The sequence below is a fragment of the Penicillium samsonianum genome (assembly GCF_028829775.1).
Source record: "Penicillium samsonianum strain IBT 33392 chromosome Unknown utg000003l_segment0_segment0, whole genome shotgun sequence".
NCBI lineage: Eukaryota > Fungi > Ascomycota > Eurotiomycetes > Eurotiales > Aspergillaceae > Penicillium > Penicillium samsonianum.
Window position 1 is genome coordinate 5,754,042 of NW_026643261.1, and position 17,192 is coordinate 5,771,233.

A 17,192-nucleotide genomic window follows, 5' to 3' on the forward strand; every position below is an offset into this window, starting at 1 on the left:
CATATCAAGCCCGTCATGCCTGGGGGGAAATCAAGACGACGGAGTCTCCTAGACAGGAATCAGCAACCCACTCAAAATATTCCATCATTGCGCCGACTCACCTCGCACGAAAAGCATCTCTTCTTGTTTCTTGATTGTCTGTATCCGAGAACCCAGATTAGTCCGTGCCCGTGTAAAGTTCCCATATTCACATGATTCCATACCCGCAAAGTCTCCTCTTCGTTCTCATCCTCTTCCACCACATAGATTGTCTCTTCCACGTCGCCGAGGACTAAGTTGCAGTGACTGTCGTAGGCCTGTAGACACATATCATAATCAGTAGTTATCCTGAAGATCGCCAGATGGGGGGTAGCTCACATGAAGGCGGCCCTTGAGTTCACGGTCACCGCGCAGCTTCACGAACACGGTCTCATCGAGGGAAAGACGAACGAGATCCAGGGGCTCCGAGACGGATGGACCGCCGGTATCTTCATTGTCGGCCATGATAGAAGGGTGATTGGATTGGGTTAAGTGCAGGTCCACACACACACGCAGAATCAACGAGCTTTGGTTGATACCTAATGGGGTTTAGCGCGTTTCTTGGCAAGAAGTGGGATGAGTCAGCAATTTACCCCGGGTTTTCGGCTTTCCCAAGTATCCACAAGACGGATATTATGGTGGAGCAATGGAGCAATAGAGCAATAGAGCAATTGGATGTAGGTAGATACATCTATAGTATAACTTGTAAACCACATAATATAACCATAAAATCAAATAATGCTAGACACTCTCGCCTAATCACTTGTGCAGGCCACGGGGGGTCTTGTGCTGACTTAGTTTGAAGCACAACCTGTTGTCAGCACAACCTGCATGAAATACCCCTGCCAAAACATCCGGGGTCGAAGCGCACCTTCCCCTCATTTAGACCCCTTGGTGATTTCGCGCTCTTTGTTTTTCCCTGATTCTTGAATAACACTGATTTCCTTGCTACAATTTCCCCATGCGAAGGTTCTCACTTACCGAGAAGTTCGCTTCTCGCAGGGGTGTCTCGTCTCGGCCTGGTGACAACATCAGCAAACCTAGACAATTTCCCCCACACCGTCATCTCAGTCGCTTGAGGCAAACCCCTTGTGTCGCAACATCTCCAAATACGAAGACATGGGATATTTCTGCACAAAGAACGCGACAAACTTGCCATCGCAATTCTATACGGCAATTGACTACAACAAGTCAACGACGGAACAACGAACTCGCTGTTCCCCGTCCTGCGACTTTCGAAAAGGAAATCCAAGTGCCTCTACCGGAATGGAGCTCATCTGCAGAGGAGGCTCGGTATAGAGCGAACTTCTTCCGAGTCATTGAAAACGGACAACCGAACCAAGTGAGGGAAGCCATGGCCGATCCACGGTCGGTAGAGCTAGTTGGATCGCTACCGCCAACCGTGTTTATCGAAGCCCTGCACCTCCTATCCCCAGCTCATTTCGTGATACCCTACCGAGATCTCCACCATACGCTACACGGGTGGGGCGTGTTAATGCTAGGGCTCAAAACCTTGGAAGCGGTGTTCGACGACTTTACGAGGGACTTGCTCACGATCATCCAGTTTAGAACCGTGGCTGGGTATCCACCTCAACTAGCCGAATACACTCACCTCTTTGACTGTGCTCAGGCGATGGGAAATGGCCCCCTAATCAATGCCCTTTGGGATGGGATGCATGCCAACGATGTTACTCCCGACACAGTCTGCTATAATCACTACATGGCAGCACTGGTCTGGAACCATTGTTACGTGGGAAAAGAAGCATACAATACTCGCATCATCCCTCACAGCTACAAAAAGCGGCGCATGATAGATCCGAATCCTGGATGGCGTGGCTACGCAACCGCGTGGAACAGTGTCAAAGGAACAGTGTTGGATATATTCAGTCAAATGAGTCAGGACGGGCTTAGTGGGGATGAGCAGACATACATCAATATCCTCCTGGCAGCGGCCCGAGTTGGCGACACAGAAGCTACCAAGAATATCCTCAAGACTGTATGGAACGTCGATGTTGATGCCCTCTTGGCTGAAAGGGATAACTCGATGCTCCCACCGGTTACGCCCTATGATACTTGGTCTGGTCTGTACCCAACTGAGCGTCTTCTTTTTGCCGTGGCCCATGCCTTTGGCACGAACAACGATGTATACGCCGCCATGAGAACAGTCGACTTCATAGCTTCTTCGTACAACATCACCATTTCAGCCAAGGTTTGGTCCGAGTTACTTGAAAGGACGTTTACTCTCTCCAAAGAACACAGGCGGAGACAGGCAGAAGATGGGCGAACAGGCCAAGTCCCAAGAGACATGGTCCGCGACATGTTTCAGATATTGACGGCGGAGCCGTACAATGTTCCTGCAACTCTGCAAATGTACCGATATATGACCCAAACCAACAAACTAGATGGCGATCTGGAGGCCTGCAAAACAGACATGCGTAAGGCATATGATGTCTTGAGCCAAACGAGGGCAAAAAGGAAGGAAGCGAGAGACGCCGTTATGCAATGTCTGCAGCCAGTATTGGACAGCATGAGGCCACCGGCGAACAATGGGAGGAAAGTACGGGATCCAACCAAGCACCAACGAGAGAAAGGCGTGCAACCAGACTTGTCACTATTACAGTGTCCCCTGCTCGCCGAAGCCATCAACACATACGATCTCCTCCGGCTCGAAGTCTTCCAGCAGATTTATCAACTGCAGCGCATAGCCTATTCAATGATCATCACAAACAAGTGGAGTGGCATATCGCCCAAAGCCTGGGAGCTCCAAGAACGGCCCAAGCTATTGGAAGAATGGAAAGACTTTCTGCCAGAGCGTAATAGGTACGAATATAGAGATGGAGAGGTTGGAACAATCGATTTCCAAGGCCAAACGAATTCCAAGAGCCGCCACATGAGCCAGCATGGCCGCATTCATGCACGGCGGATACCAGATGGGCCGGAACTATTCCATCCGGTTGAGCCCAAGGTCCTCGATGACAGGATATTCTGGGAAATCTTGCTTTATGAGTACCCCCAGCTGGATCCGTCCATTTCGCCGCTCAGTCGCATCTACTCCTTCCAGGTGAAGCACACCGAAGAATTAAGGGCAAAGCTCAAAAAACTGAAAACGCGGGTTGATTACCCCGAAGACCATCATTTGTCGCAAGAGAACAATCCTTCTGGCGGGTTTTATGGTCGCATTCATGCGCTGGGCTTTGATGCTAAACCCCAAAATTCTATCTTCTGGAGAGATAGCAATCCTTGGTGTTGATGAGCGGGGCTTTTTCTTTTTTGTATCGATTGAAGCATTTGCGCTTGACGTCGATCATATATGATATCCATTTGTACAATTTCATGAGCAGTGCCATTGTTGTCTTGGTCTTTTTTATCTCTGGATTTCCGTACCGAAACACATGTATATCCATTATAAAGCCGCTCGAGCACACGAGCTTTGTAAGTTGAGTAGTAGAAATGAGTATACAAGAAAGGCACATAGGCCTTGAGAAATCATATGCAGACATGAAGCGTGAGATATCAACGCAAGCAAATGGCGATCAGCCAAAATGATACAAGATCTGAGCAAAAGCAGCACAGATCCGAAGCTAACCCTTCATCCAGGGCATAGCAATTCCAAAACAGGAACAAGGAAAAGACCAGTTGTCTAGACCTTCTCCCGCTGGAGGTCATTGACAGTCATATATCTCCCAATAGTAATCCACCCCCACCGGAACCAAACCATCTGACTCTTATGACAGACCACCATAGCGGACTGCGCAGTCAACCACTCATTTATCGAGCTAACAAACAGCAGCCGCACTGGACCAGCCCCAGCCCCCGCATCCTTCTTCCTCGAGCCCGTCAACCCAGCAACGATGTTACTCCACACACCAAGGAACATGGAGAGCGGTGCATCAAGCACGCCCGCATACTTGCGGAATACCGACGTCGTAGTGAGGGTATACAGCGTGACCGGACATGTAAACCCCGCCTTATCCTTCATCAGCGCGCGGACGAAGTTCACAGCGCCGTAGTACAGCGAGCGGTGGTTAGGATGATTACTGATGCCATGCTTGTCAAAGGTGATGATGATATCGATAGTAGCGGTAGGGGCCTTATTAGGATCGACACGCTTGCCGGGCAGCTTCTTCTGGGCCGCCATTTCGGGGGCGAAAGCCGAGGCCAGGAGCGACGAGATCTGGTCCTCGTCCCAGTCCTTGTCCATTCCATCCGGGAAGCGGTTTGCATCGTCGACTATGAAGACGTCCGATTCGCTGCGCAGCCCGAGCTGCTTTGCTGATTTCTGAAGCTCTTGTTTGCGCGTCTCGCCCAGGCCGTCTGCGTCGCCGCTGCTGAGACAGAGGATCTTTAGGTGGTTGCCGAGCTCGGGCTTGGTGAGAGATAGCACGGTTGGCGCGAAGAACATGGCTTCGTCGTCTGGGTGTGCGATTAGGAGGCAGATGCGCTTGTTTTCGAGGCGTGGGAAAGACCGTGTGAAGGGTGAGGAGGAGGTTGAGGAGAAGGTCCAGAATATGAAGACTGCGGTTATGGCTACCGCCAATGCGGGCCAATTGAATGAGGTCGACATTGTGGTGTTCAATTGGTGTGGCTTAGGGGTTTGCATGAGTTGTCTGGAGATTTCGTGGGGTTCCACGCCTCGTGGTTCCGTTTTCTCCGTGTTCCGAGTAGGATCGAGGATCGATCTAGGGTGGGGATACGGGTTGTGTTGCTCGATTAGATTATTGCTGGGGCTGTGGTAATTGGGCCAAGACTGGTGCAATGCGCTGCTCAATTGTTATGTGGTTGAATTGTTTATCAGGTGAATCAAAGTACACCAAAGTCAAGACATGTGTATGGTGGGGAAATACAAATCATCCCACTCCTGTCGATGTAGGGATCAGTTACTTCTGGGGAGAAGTAACAGCCAGGCCGACGGTGATGCTGGAGCAATCCAAAAAAGAACACGGTGGCTTGAGCTCCCATACGGAATAGGGGAAGCTCAAGTGATTCCTATGCGGATCCATCCCCGGAGGGGTCACGTGCTGGCTTTTGCACGATGCTGTATACATGCAGTATTATTCCTTATAATACTTCTTTTCTTACCTGCAATTTTCTGAGAACTTGTTGAGCACAGCTCAGCCGAAATCAAGCGCCTTACCATTCGGCCAGCCGCCCACAGTTATGTAAATTTCTGCAGATGCACACTAACAGTGAGAAAATGAGATTCGATTAAGCGCAATATTACCTACCTAGGTAGGTACGTTAATTATTCAGGCTAAGTCCTGCTCTTTATTTGTGGGATGAAGGCTTCTCCTTCATCTCTTCCTCTCTCTTTGTTCTTTCTCCCCCAGTTTTTGTTAGTTTGCAGTCTGATCGTTTTAACTGCGCTTCATGGTCTTTCGTTGACAGGTTCTAAGCCCTAGATCTTCTTTCTAAGACTTCATTGGACGATCCGTAACTATCTTCTGTAGGCCACTTTTCTCCTCAATCCCAAATGAGCCTTTGCTCCATCCTTGCTAGCCTGTGCTTGTGTCACTCTTGTTTTTTCTCGTGTCTGAAATGTCTTTCTCCGCCCTTTGAAGCGTTCGAAGTATATATCGCCCACGTCTTCTTTCGGATTGGCATCCGTACCCCACAACCCACTCCCTTTGAGACCAACCTAGGATGCCCAAGTGGCGATGGCTCGTAAAGTGATAAGATGGATATATCTCAAGCTAGAAAGCAGGGAAGAGTGCAGTTGTGACCTTACCCCAAAAGCACCACAGAAGTGTATAGATCAGATCAATGAAGCGTCGGTGCTAGGGAACACCTCTTATATACCTCATTGGGAAACGCCTTGGATGAGACTAATTCTTCTACATTTTCCTCTTGCTTTAGATGTTGAAATTGTCAATACTTCGGATCATCCCCCTTTTTATCAACTCTACGGTCTTTTCTGCTTTGTAACCAAGACCTGGAGGATTTAGTTAAGAGTCCTCGACTGTCTTTCAAAACTGCCGTCCTACATAAATGGTCTGCGGAAGCTCTTCACTCTTGATATTGTTTCACTTCCCATAGATCAAACGCCTGATAAAAGGCGAATAGCTGACTGAGAAGACCATCAGAGACGCTTGAGGTATCTGACAACCCTACAAAACACTGTTTGTTTATGCTTAAAGCCAAGATCTGATAAGGCTTGTAATGTCGATATAAAAAGTCTTATTTAGAGTCTATTCTTGAGTCACACAAGGCTGAGACGAACGAGCATTAAGTAGGCTACTTTTTTCTCTCTTCTAGGTACGCTTCGCGTTACATCGCTTTGGTCGGCCAACTATGAAACCAACCTTGGAACATATATTCCATGATTTTGATCGACGAGCCTGTCCCAATGCCAATACAACATACGTGAATTCTTTCCACACCGCCAGCCAAATCGAAGCCATTGCACTATCAGACCGGGTAACGGCCCGGTCTCATAACGATCATCTCACTGCCAAGCTAATGTTTAGCTAATTGTTACCCCAAGAGACGACCGGCCGCCTCCGACACATAACCAAAAAAAGTCGAAACTACGGTTTCCGCCCCATTAATGGTGGAGGCGATTCCACGGCACGCTATATATTCTCTAATCAAGCCAGGAGAAATTGGGGGGGAAAACGCCCAGGGCAGGATCTGAACCAGGGACGAGAGTAACCATGGCGGGCCGTGAGAGGTGAGGCTAAAGATCACGTTGCGACGGGCCGAGTATAAAGTTCCGAGTGGATGACCGACAGAAATTTTCTGCTTTCCCGCGCTTAAGCGGAGACCGGGCAATTCTCCGTGCGGAACGATTTTCTATTATGTATTTATTGAATTTCAATTAGTTTTGGCTCTAGTTTTGCGGTTTTAAATTGCGCCATTTATAGAGCGTTTATAAAATGTTTGAAAAGTGAAAGTAATGTCAAAGGTTGTACGGAGTACTCCGTACGAAGTTAACGATCTACATCACCTTTGCTTAGGTGCATATATAAACCTGTGACTATGACGAGATGGCGTTATTCCCATATGGTATATGGCTCAATATGCGGATCACGTTTCTCCTCGATGTACTTTGTACTCTTCCCCTATAATCGAAGGAATCGAATTCGGCTAGTAACTAAATGTCGAAAGACAAAGCAAAAAAAAAAAGAGGCGGATCATATACTGGCGGAAACAGATCGGAGGGGCAATCCGAGATCGCCCCGAAACAGGAAGTTCACCTGAGACGCTTGCCGATGTCCCATTTAGCAACCGTTATTGGCTAGTCCTTCCGACGAGCCACCGGCGGACGACAACCACTGATTTGTGATCGTGACTTCCGAGCCGTTAATCAAGGATAGTAACCATAATGATCCTAGCCTCGACACTGGTATACCTCTTGCAGCTAGTCCGGGGAGAAGAGAAAAGAGACAGTGTGGACCTACTTCACATAATGGGTTGAAACCACTACTTAGTATCCTAAATCAGGACAATGTTGCGCAATATACAATGTAGCGGATCTACTTTGATCGATCTACCTTAATAACGCAAATCGCTAAATCTGCGATGCACCAAGAGTTGGCCCGGGATTGCAAAAAGGAACCGGAATGGCATCACCGCACCCCCGTCTCCAAGCCCGATACTCCGTACAAATACCACAGGCCATGGCGTGATCAAATCCCTCAGCTCACTACAGAACTCCGAGGAAATATGTACTATGTACGGTTCCATAGTGGGTGAGTCAAGAATCCTGACCCGACGCACGAGCGCAAACAAGCCGCAATTCTTCAAGCTCCCATGCACACAACGTGTCTGTGCTGTAGCTCCAGTACCTGGGCACCCTGCGCGCGAGGCCGATGCTTATAGGTGAGTGTGAGCGGTTAACTGCTGATGATGCTGTTGCTGTTAGGTAATTAGTGTGCGCGGCGGGGATGGTGATTCGCTAGCGGGCGACCTTGAGAGCACGGGGCATATCTTGACAGTGCAAGGGCTAGAACCTTTGTTTTGGATGTTGATCATTGTAAATCGTACTTTATATACTGCTATTTTGATATGCTTCACTTCTGCTCTTGTTTCTTTCTCTAAAGGGGCTTCACAGATCTCGCAATTGCTCAGACCCCCGCAAAATGCAAGCCTTGCAGTGCGGGGTAGAGGCGGACAGGATAGGCGAGCGCTGTGGCCTCGAAAATGGGAATGCGTACCTCCTAAGCGTAAGCCCACTCCCATAGTCCACTTTTATAGATCAGACGACTGAATTAGTATTCAGGCGGTCAACAGAAAAAAAAAAAAAGAAAAGAAAAATTTTCCGGGTGGAGCTCCGCGAAGGGTCCTTTTCCATCGCGTTTTGTTGTCCCAATGCGGAAAGGTGGACTATATTTAGGGGGGCGCTAGTCGAAGATCCTCTGGAAGAGATCATGGCCGGTATGGTAATGGCCAAGTATGGTATTGTATGTCATTTACCCGGGTCTGGACAGCTCCACTATGCAGTCCATTAGTGTCATTCTACGCCATCACGTGGCGTGATGACTTAGTCTAACCTTGGATATGTCGTAAATTGTACGGAGTAAGCTATGTACTTATTAGACAAAAGGAGGGTATTAATAGACAGCGATGAATGAATGTTTTTAGAAATTTGAAAAGCAATAGTGAAACAATATGATACGATATGTCTGCAGGTCGTCGTGGCACTTCCAAGGTCAAGATACTGGGAGTCAAAGACACAGATACAACATCGGGCACATCTCCGTGTGTCCTGTAGGGCTATGAAGTGCTTGATAATCCAAACCCGGGGTATCTTCCAAGATTCCCTACAACATCAGCACGGAGGACCCTGTCATTGGTCGTATTGGCTATATAGCTAGGTTTCAAGGGCGTAGATTCAACCCCGTGGGCAAACCCACATGCTAAGCAAAGTCCAATGCAATCTGTATACCAAGCCGAGTAGGCCATCGCAAACCTATCCGACCGGTTTAGCCGAACCGGTGCATACATAGATAGGTACGTGAGTCATTGCGCACGGCCGTTCTACGCCAGGGCTAGAGCCAACAGTGGCATCATGTGCTCCCTTTCACTGCCCTGATGGGGTCTAGCCTGGAATTTACCGATGGTTCCTTCGTGATCGAAACATGATGCCGACACTATCATTTCAGATGTGGGGTAGAAGTCGACAAGTCAGGCGATGGCAAACTCTGGGTGAGATATACCTAGGTACATATGTACATATGTGGTTTATATTGTTTAACATATATCCCAACCTTGGATGTACCTCGTATATCAGTCTAACAATGAAAGATTAGGCTCTTTGTTCTCGGCATAAGACCCGCTACCCGACATTGTAAGATGAGATGATGCCATGTTTGAATGAGGTGTCCACGGGTAGAATTGCGACTTGGCGGAATAGGATGATCTCAGAATAACAAACAAATCCATCAAAATACATAGGACCTTGGAGGGGTAAGATCACGAATGCAGTGTATTTTTGGATGTTATTACAATGTATTTGTATTGTCAGACTCCACTATGACGGCGTGTCACGCCCCACCTGCTAATTTTTTTCTTTTTTCTTTTTCTAATTGAATGCGCCGGTACCTGGCAAGTGGAAACAGCAAAGGAAAAAATGAATGAAAAAAAAAGAAAATTCAAATTTTTTGGTTTCGTTTTTAGTTTTCCACGGGTTCAGTGAATTAGCACATGATTGTTCTTGCCATTCAAAAGCGGCTGTTTGCGCACTTAGTTGAATTTCTTCTTTGTAGATCATCTTTCCCTACATACTTCCAGGGACTTATATTATGTGTTGGATTGCTTCATCGGCTTCTCAATTATTCCACCACCGCACTGCTTCTTGAACATACGAGTCCTATCACATTCTCTAATTGAGCGTCTACAATATAATTGACCGCCAATATGCCGGGCCGTCTAATCCCCAACCTGATTAGGAACGCCAGTTCACTACACTCCTCCGTCACCTCAACTCCCAACCACTCCAACTCCTCCTCAACCGTCTCCGTCAATGAGATCCCCGGACATGCGAAGAAGCCAGCCCACAAGCCAGAGCGCGCACGATCCCCCGAACGCCGACTATCCTTCTCAATGGATCACTTGATTCACCCTCTCCGAGACCATAGCAAAGATAAGCGCCGCAGTTTGGGACGCGCCGGACGTTCTAAGGAACGCTCCAGCCATGAGATGCACTCGCCATCGGCCAAGCTGGATGTCTTGATCGAGTCACCACCACTGGTCTGCTATGGCCCACCTACCAGCTCTACTGGCGCGCTGTTCTCCGGACGCTTGCGCGTCACAGTCCCTGAGTTGACTGGTGGGGTTATCTTGAGCCAGTTTGATGTACGCCTCGTCTCCAAGACAAGCACCAAGAAGCCTGTCTCGAATCACTGCTCCAACTGTGCTACTCGCACCGAAGAGTTGACTCAATGGAACTTCATCACCGAGGACCTTCACCTCAATGGCGGGGACCACGATTTCCCCTTCAGCTACTTGTTCCCCGGCCATCTTCCTGCTTCTTGCAATGGCGTGTTGGGCCAGATCGAATACTTCCTGCTGGCGCATGCGCGGAGCGTCACCGGAGAGGAATATAGCCTCAAGCTGCCTCTGGACCTTAGTCGTTCTCTGCTTCCCGGGCCAGACAAGTCCTCCATCCGCATCTTTCCTCCAACTAACCTCACTGGCCGCATTGTGTTGCCCTCCGTTATTTACCCTATCGGACACTTCCCCGTCGAGATGACCTTGAGCGGCGTGGTCGACAAGGGCGAAAAGACCCAGACCCGCTGGCGTCTTCGAAAGATGATGTGGCGCATTGAGGAGCAACAGAAGATTGTGTCAACTGCATGCCAGAAGCACGCTCACAAGATTGGCGGCGAGGGCAAAGGTGTTTTGCACCAGGAGACTCGCGTTATCGGACACAACGAGGAGAAGACCGGTTGGAAGACCGACTTTGATACCGCTGGTGGTGAGATCACCATGCAGTTCGATGCGAACATCAACCCGGCTGCCAATGCCGTCTGCGACATGGATGCCTCTGGCGGTCTGGAAGTCAAGCACAACCTCGTCATCGAGCTTATCGTGGCCGAGGAGTTCTGTCCCAATGGCAACACCCGCCTAATTACTCCAACTGGAGCCGCGCGTGTGCTTCGCATGCAGTTCCACCTCCACGTCACCCAGCGTGGTGGTCTTGGTATTAGCTGGGACGAGGAGATGCCTCCAATCTATGAGGACGTCCCCGCCAGCCCTCCCTGTTACACCAAGCCCGATGGCGCCCACAGCTTCATTGAGGACTACAACGGCTCTCCGCTCCCCGACTATACAGACCTGGAGCGCATAGACTCCTTGCGATTGGACAGCAGTTCTACTCGCTCTTCCACCCTCTCTTCCAATCGGTCTACTCACGGCTCTACGCACGGCCGGTCGCCGCGCTTTACCACCGACGATCTCGTCACTGGGGAATCGCCTGCTGCCTCGCCTATTCCCTCGCGCGCCCCTTCTCGCGCCCCTTCAATTGACTCCTCCCGCCAATAAAATATCAAAAACTTCAACATGTTTAATCAGCTATCTTGATTATCGTTCTCCATTACGACTTAACGATTCCCATGATCAACCAAAAAATTCCCCAGTCACCACACCTTTTTACGTTCTACCATAATTTCTTATTCCTTTTTCTTTCTTCATTCATGGATTTGATCCTGTTCACTTATCAATTTGGCTCTCGTCTCAACGAAGGGCCTCGTGATACCAACGACGGAAAGACAATCGGCCACGCAAAACAGTCGGGCTGCCACACATTTTCCGGACGGGTCCTGTTCCAGCCAAGTTTGCATGATACCCATTCACGCTTCACCTGTGCATAATGCTTTTTTCCTTCTACTTCTTATTTTCCACCTTCGTTACACCTCTGGATGAGTTTGGTTATGGGCTTGCATCATATCCACATCTTACTCATTCCATTCGGGTTTCAAAGGTTGCGATCCTTTTAGTATCTTGGCTCATTCAAATTTTCTCTACTCCTTGATACTTAATCAATTCATGATCAAGATCTATTAGATGTTCAATTCAATCTCAGTAATTGTACCGATTCACCAACTGCTATATAAACGAGGTCGTATTGGACTGGGCGATAGATACTATTTTAGATATCTGAGATACTGAAGTACAGAATATGTAATGAAGTGTGAGAGTACGGAGAGATTCCTTTTTATAAGTTGTCTGATTCGAAGGTCAATTTCTCTAATAATGATACATGTAGTTCTAGTTTGCGTTAAATTCAATATATACAAAAGAGACACACACCAACAGCCACTCTATAAAAACCACATCAAACCCTCCAACAATCACCACCCCTTCCACGGAACCCACGTCTCCCTAACAATATCCTACCCATCAACAACATAAAAGCATAATGCGTAGCAGCCGTAATACAAGCATGCCGAATATACAGTAAAACCTTATCCCCAACCGCAAACGCAGCCTCCACCTTCTCCCCATCTCCAAACTTCGACCCCATCTTCTCAACAAGCCTGCGCGTCTGATCCGACTCCGCCCACCCCAGAATCCCATGTTCCTGCGACATCCGCACAACACTCCACTGGGGCCGATCAACGACGACCGCAAACCCGGGGAACTCGCTCGTCTACTTCGAAAGCGCAATGATCCCCGCGTTGACGAGCGCCTCGTTGCGATCAGGATACACGCTGTAGACATCGGTGAGAATGCGCATCGCCTGCTGCGTAGGTTCCACGAGCGAGGTCGCTACTTGCTGCAGGTCGTTCGTGGGATAGTTTCCTAGCAAGACTATGTCGGTTTCACTAAGGTTTTGTGTAGTAGACTGGGTTGATAGTTGTCTCGGATCACAACATACCAGCATATAACTCTAACTCCATCCCCTCGGGTAATGCGCCCTGCAGTCTTTTCACCACATGTGCTGTAGGGTAGGTGTTGATCCCACCGATACCACGACCCACCCTCGACTTCGGTCTGGAGTACCGCGACGGCGGCATCCTCTGTACGGCATGCATATGAGTGCCCAGCATGGCAGTAGAAGCCATACACGGTGGCTGCAGACGATGACTCCATGCGCTGGATTAATCTTGGGAGGGAAGGTGAGTGTGTAGCTATTCCCGCGCGCTGGGAGCTGACGTCGATCTTGATAAAGACGGGCCATAGTGCTACGGGAGAGGATGCTTTGGAAGCGTAGGATTCAAGGAGATCTATCTGCTGCTCGCTATCGACCATCAGAATAATCTTCAGGGATTTGGTTAGAGTCTCGAGGAAGGGTAGGGCGCTGAGACGGGTAGACCGTAGAGAAACTGTTATGATTTTAGCTGATAATCTTTCACTGAGAAATAGTCATTGTAACTCACCTCGTCTAACTTGCCTCCCTTAACAAGACCCAACGAACCCCGGTGTCGATGCGACGATCCGACGGTGCATACCGTCGCCCAGCATCATGCGGGTGACCTCAGTGCACTACAAGCCCAACGCAGTTAGTACATTGCTTGAAAGTCAAGACTGTATAGAAACGGTACCTTGAGGGTCTTGACATGGGGCCGAAACTAATTCCCAAACGTTCGACATCTTCCAACAAGATCTGGGTGTTCCGCTCCAGCACGGGCTTATTTAGGACGAGAGCCGGAGTGGGAAGCTCGGAGACTAAACGGCCAATGTATGAAGTGTGATTCTGCAGAGAATAGTCCATTTCTGACAGGTTTGGCAGAAAGAACAGGGGTCTCAACGGCGGGTCTATAGGAGCCATAGTGGGGTTTATCGATAAGAGGGCGTGGGGGCATGGCAGGGTTTCCTGCGGGGATGATATGGGGATGTAATTGACGGGGAGACATTGTGAGGTGAGAGGCATTTTGAGGAGCTGTGAGATGTTGCATTGCTGTTCTTAGTTCGTGGTTTGATAAAACCATGAGGGAACTTGGATTCGATATCATGAAGCCTTATACAGAATGTGTGGAATCGGCTCATCCACAGGGATACCTTGGAATTGTATCACGGAAACATAATGAATCCCATCTTTATTGCTTGTCTAAATATACAGCCAAAGCTCTTAGCCTGTAGGAATTGCCCAGTTATCCATTTATGAATACACACAAAAGTCGATGTAAGGGTTGTAAAGACCGAATTTCTTGTAGCTTCTCAATCCCAGCTGAAGAGAGTTTGGCACAGGTAATGCAAGCACATGTGTGGATGAGAGGATTTGTGCCTTATTCGGGGTTGTTCGGGAACCACCACCGACAGAAAGCCCTATGTCTGTAATTAGCTTTGTAAGTTCGAGACCAAATCTGGGCGTTCACATAACATTACCTGTAAGCCTTCTTCGCAATGAAAACGACAAAGGGCTTCAAGAAGACATCCGCCATGAGGGTAATGATTTTCCAAAGGATGTAGAATCGAATGAACAACCATCCGCAAGTATCAAGGATTTGCGGGGCATTCGCAAGAAGATACACAAACAATTGCTCAATGCACTTCTTCTCAACGGAGGGGGACACGAGAGGAGTCATTTCGGGCCCAGATCCCATTACCAGAAGTGGCAGGCTCGGTGATCGGCTATGGGGGGTCTCAGCATAGTCCGCGAGGAGAGCGTCATGAGATGACCAACAAGGACTTACTATGAGGCGACCAACATCAAGCTGAGCATAAAGAATGGGATAGCAAGCCGGATGTATTCCCGAATCATGATGTATCAGCGTGGAGATGTCAAAAGCGAAGATGGCAAAGGGCGAAGGTGTCAAAAGGTGAAGGTGTCAAAAGGTGGAGGTGTCAAAAGGTGAAGGTGTCAAAAGGTGAAGGTGTCAAAAGGTGCAGGTGTCAAAAGGTGAAGGTGTCAAAAGGTGAAGTTGTCAAGAAGTGAAGTTGTCAAGAAGTGAAGTTGTCAAGAAGTGAAGTTGTCAAGAAGTGAAGTTGTCAAGAAGTGAAGCAGTTGTGGTTGACAGTAAACATGGGAAAGTTGAAGTGACGTGTTCCTGCCATATAACCCAGTGGGCTTCTTTGAGTAAGTGCGACTTGACATCACCTGCGGTGACCTGTTGAGCACAAAACACAATCAAAAAAAGTAAATGACAAAAGCCCCCTGCAGGCAGCGTGGTGAAACTAAATAGGAGAGGTTGTGTGTGCGATAGTTGTGACGCCCTGATATTTGAATGTTATATCTTATTGGATGGGTGAGTTATGAATTCACCTAAATTTACCCTTGTGGACCTCACGGTCTTTTTGTTGGATCCAAATCCAATGCTACATAGTCTTTACGTCGAGAGCCAGTGAGCTAGTAGCAACAGTCAATTCAAATCAATCGTTTGGTGATTAAGTTATCCATCTTAAAGCCCTTTGCCTCATCTACAGAGAGACATCGATTGCATCTCAACCACTTCTTCTCTTTCCATTGATCACTCTGGCTTCTTCATGGATGGCGCGTTAGCCAGGGAATTTGCCTGTATCTTCCATATTGCCTTGCCCAACTTCACGAGTTCCGGTCCGAAGTTCTCGACCAATGTTGCTACCGATGAGTCTTCATCAAAGATCACCTTGCCGTACTCTTCATCGGAGGCAAACGTGGCAAGCCGCCAGATTCTCTTCCACTGTTTGATCGCTTCGACAGCCACTGTGTTTTGGCTTTCAACGTTGATAGCAACCATGTAAAAAGACGATCGCTTGGCGTGGCATTTCTCTGGCTTGAAAAGCCGAACCGACCAGATCTTATGAAACATCCAAATAAGTCTGACAGTGTTCCACGCTTCAAGTCTGTGAAGAAGAACGATCATAGTGCCACCTGGTCTAAGGTGCTGGAGACCCAGAGCGAGCTGCGCGGTGGCCAGTCTTCTCGTTTCCCGGCTCTCTCGATAGGGGGCGCGTGAGTGTCGTCTCAGGACCTGGCCGTCACATATGACCAAGTCAAAAAGCCGACCTTCCTCAAGCTGTCGGGGCAAAAAATTCTCGACATCTTCATGGCCCTCGGGGATCTGGTCCATATCCATGTCGGCTGCAAGCATAGTCACGTCGAGAAATACTCGCTTGGCATTCAAACAACTTGCCAGACGGCTCCTATACCTTCCACATGAGACAGGCAAGCTGAAAGCCAGAGCGTGTGTGCCAGGGTTCCTTTTCAATGCTATCTCGAGGAATGCGCCGGGGGCCATGCACATGTCGAGAATGGCAGGTGGCGTTGAATCAACCCGTTGGACTTTGAAGGCATTGGTGGCGTTATCAATTTCGCGTCCGATTGTGTCCATAATCTTATGAAAGTAAGCAGCCGTCTTTTCGTCCGATCTATCGGCATTTCGACGAAGGCTTGCGAAGTATTCATCGCCTTCCGGGGTTTCCCATCCCTATTAGCAGCATAGTGAGAATCATGTATGTATAATAACCAAGTTCGGCATGACTCACCTGCTGTCTCAAACCACTGAATTCTCGGAACTCTGGACTCTTCTCTAGTAGGTAGGGTACAAAATATCTGCTCTTCTCGGCACGATCTCCCATGAGGTCCTTAGTCGGCTGAGGGTTGTTGGTATCAGGCAGGAGAGCGGAGGCTTCCACCTGTGCTTGACTTGAATTAATTGCTGTCATGATTTGGCAACTGAACCCAATGTTATTCCCAAAAGGCTCGATAGCAGGCCTGATAATAGGATGTGTTGGTGAAATAACACAAACAAGCTTGGAAATGGTTCACAGGTGTAATGTCGTAATACGAGATGTCGTACCTTCCATTATTTGCTTCGTTGTTTCCAAGGTTGCCTGTCACATTGCATAATGTTTACTCTGCGTGTTGTTTGACAGGTTCTCGATATATGTAGGTGTAGGTATCACACCATCCCGATTATTGTACCTGTAGAAATACACTAGGGATGACAGGAACCTAAACCAATCCTTTCATCCACATGGCATGATACAACTTGACGTCCATCTAACAAAACATCAGCTGGCAGTCAGTATGCTTGAGGGATAGAAACCTGAGCTAGCCATTCTGCAATGCTAGGTCTGCCTGGACACAGCAGGGTTAGGGTTACGATAGAATCTCTTTGGTTTCAATTTCATTGATTTGTGTTTTTTTTTAATCTGTTTTCATGTATGAGATCTCATGACTTCAAATCGAGGAAGAGCAAAGACAAAGGAGAGTTGACAACAAGGAAAGCCGTAATTGAATGACGCTAAAGATGATGAGACAAGGATATTTCCAACTCCAAAACGAAAACTCCAAGAATGTTATACATGAT

At 48.3% G+C, this 17,192-nt stretch overlaps 7 protein-coding genes across 7 annotated transcripts; 2 read left to right on the forward strand and 5 right to left on the reverse strand.

Moving 5' to 3' along the window:
* Window positions 1-13: 13 nt before the first annotated feature.
* Window positions 14-483, reverse strand: N7471_005823 (U4/U6-U5 snRNP complex subunit LSM3; the record flags this gene model as incomplete). Its single annotated transcript, XM_057278542.1, has 4 exons — window positions 14-48; window positions 102-138; window positions 204-296; window positions 358-483. 4 exons carry the CDS (start codon window positions 481-483, stop codon window positions 14-16), a joined length of 291 nt encoding a protein of 96 aa, XP_057138152.1.
* Window positions 484-979: 496 nt separating this feature from the next.
* N7471_005824 (uncharacterized protein) lies at window positions 980-3,268 on the forward strand (the record flags this gene model as incomplete). Its single annotated transcript, XM_057278543.1, has 1 exon — window positions 980-3,268. The coding sequence occupies one exon, from the start codon at window positions 980-982 to the stop codon at window positions 3,266-3,268; it is 2,289 nt and encodes a 762-aa protein (XP_057138153.1).
* A 390-nt stretch (window positions 3,269-3,658) lies between these two features.
* On the reverse strand, window positions 3,659-4,582 carry N7471_005825 (PIG-L family deacetylase; the record flags this gene model as incomplete). The annotated part of the gene is made up of 1 exon (XM_057278544.1): window positions 3,659-4,582. The coding sequence occupies one exon, from the start codon at window positions 4,580-4,582 to the stop codon at window positions 3,659-3,661; it is 924 nt and encodes a 307-aa protein (XP_057138154.1).
* A 5,291-nt stretch (window positions 4,583-9,873) lies between these two features.
* Window positions 9,874-11,499, forward strand: N7471_005826 (alpha-arrestin; the record flags this gene model as incomplete). The annotated part of the gene is made up of 1 exon (XM_057278545.1): window positions 9,874-11,499. The coding sequence occupies one exon, from the start codon at window positions 9,874-9,876 to the stop codon at window positions 11,497-11,499; it is 1,626 nt and encodes a 541-aa protein (XP_057138155.1).
* Window positions 11,500-12,607: 1,108 nt separating this feature from the next.
* On the reverse strand, window positions 12,608-13,422 carry N7471_005827 (uncharacterized protein; the record flags this gene model as incomplete). The annotated part of the gene is made up of 3 exons (XM_057278546.1): window positions 12,608-12,782; window positions 12,836-13,283; window positions 13,410-13,422. 3 exons carry the CDS (start codon window positions 13,420-13,422, stop codon window positions 12,608-12,610), a joined length of 636 nt encoding a protein of 211 aa, XP_057138156.1.
* An 860-nt stretch (window positions 13,423-14,282) lies between these two features.
* Window positions 14,283-14,662, reverse strand: N7471_005828 (uncharacterized protein; the record flags this gene model as incomplete). The annotated part of the gene is made up of 2 exons (XM_057278547.1): window positions 14,283-14,532; window positions 14,595-14,662. 2 exons carry the CDS (start codon window positions 14,660-14,662, stop codon window positions 14,283-14,285), a joined length of 318 nt encoding a protein of 105 aa, XP_057138157.1.
* Window positions 14,663-15,368: 706 nt separating this feature from the next.
* N7471_005829 (uncharacterized protein) lies at window positions 15,369-16,545 on the reverse strand (the record flags this gene model as incomplete). Its single annotated transcript, XM_057278548.1, has 2 exons — window positions 15,369-16,307; window positions 16,366-16,545. 2 exons carry the CDS (start codon window positions 16,543-16,545, stop codon window positions 15,369-15,371), a joined length of 1,119 nt encoding a protein of 372 aa, XP_057138158.1.
* Window positions 16,546-17,192: the final 647 nt, after the last annotated feature.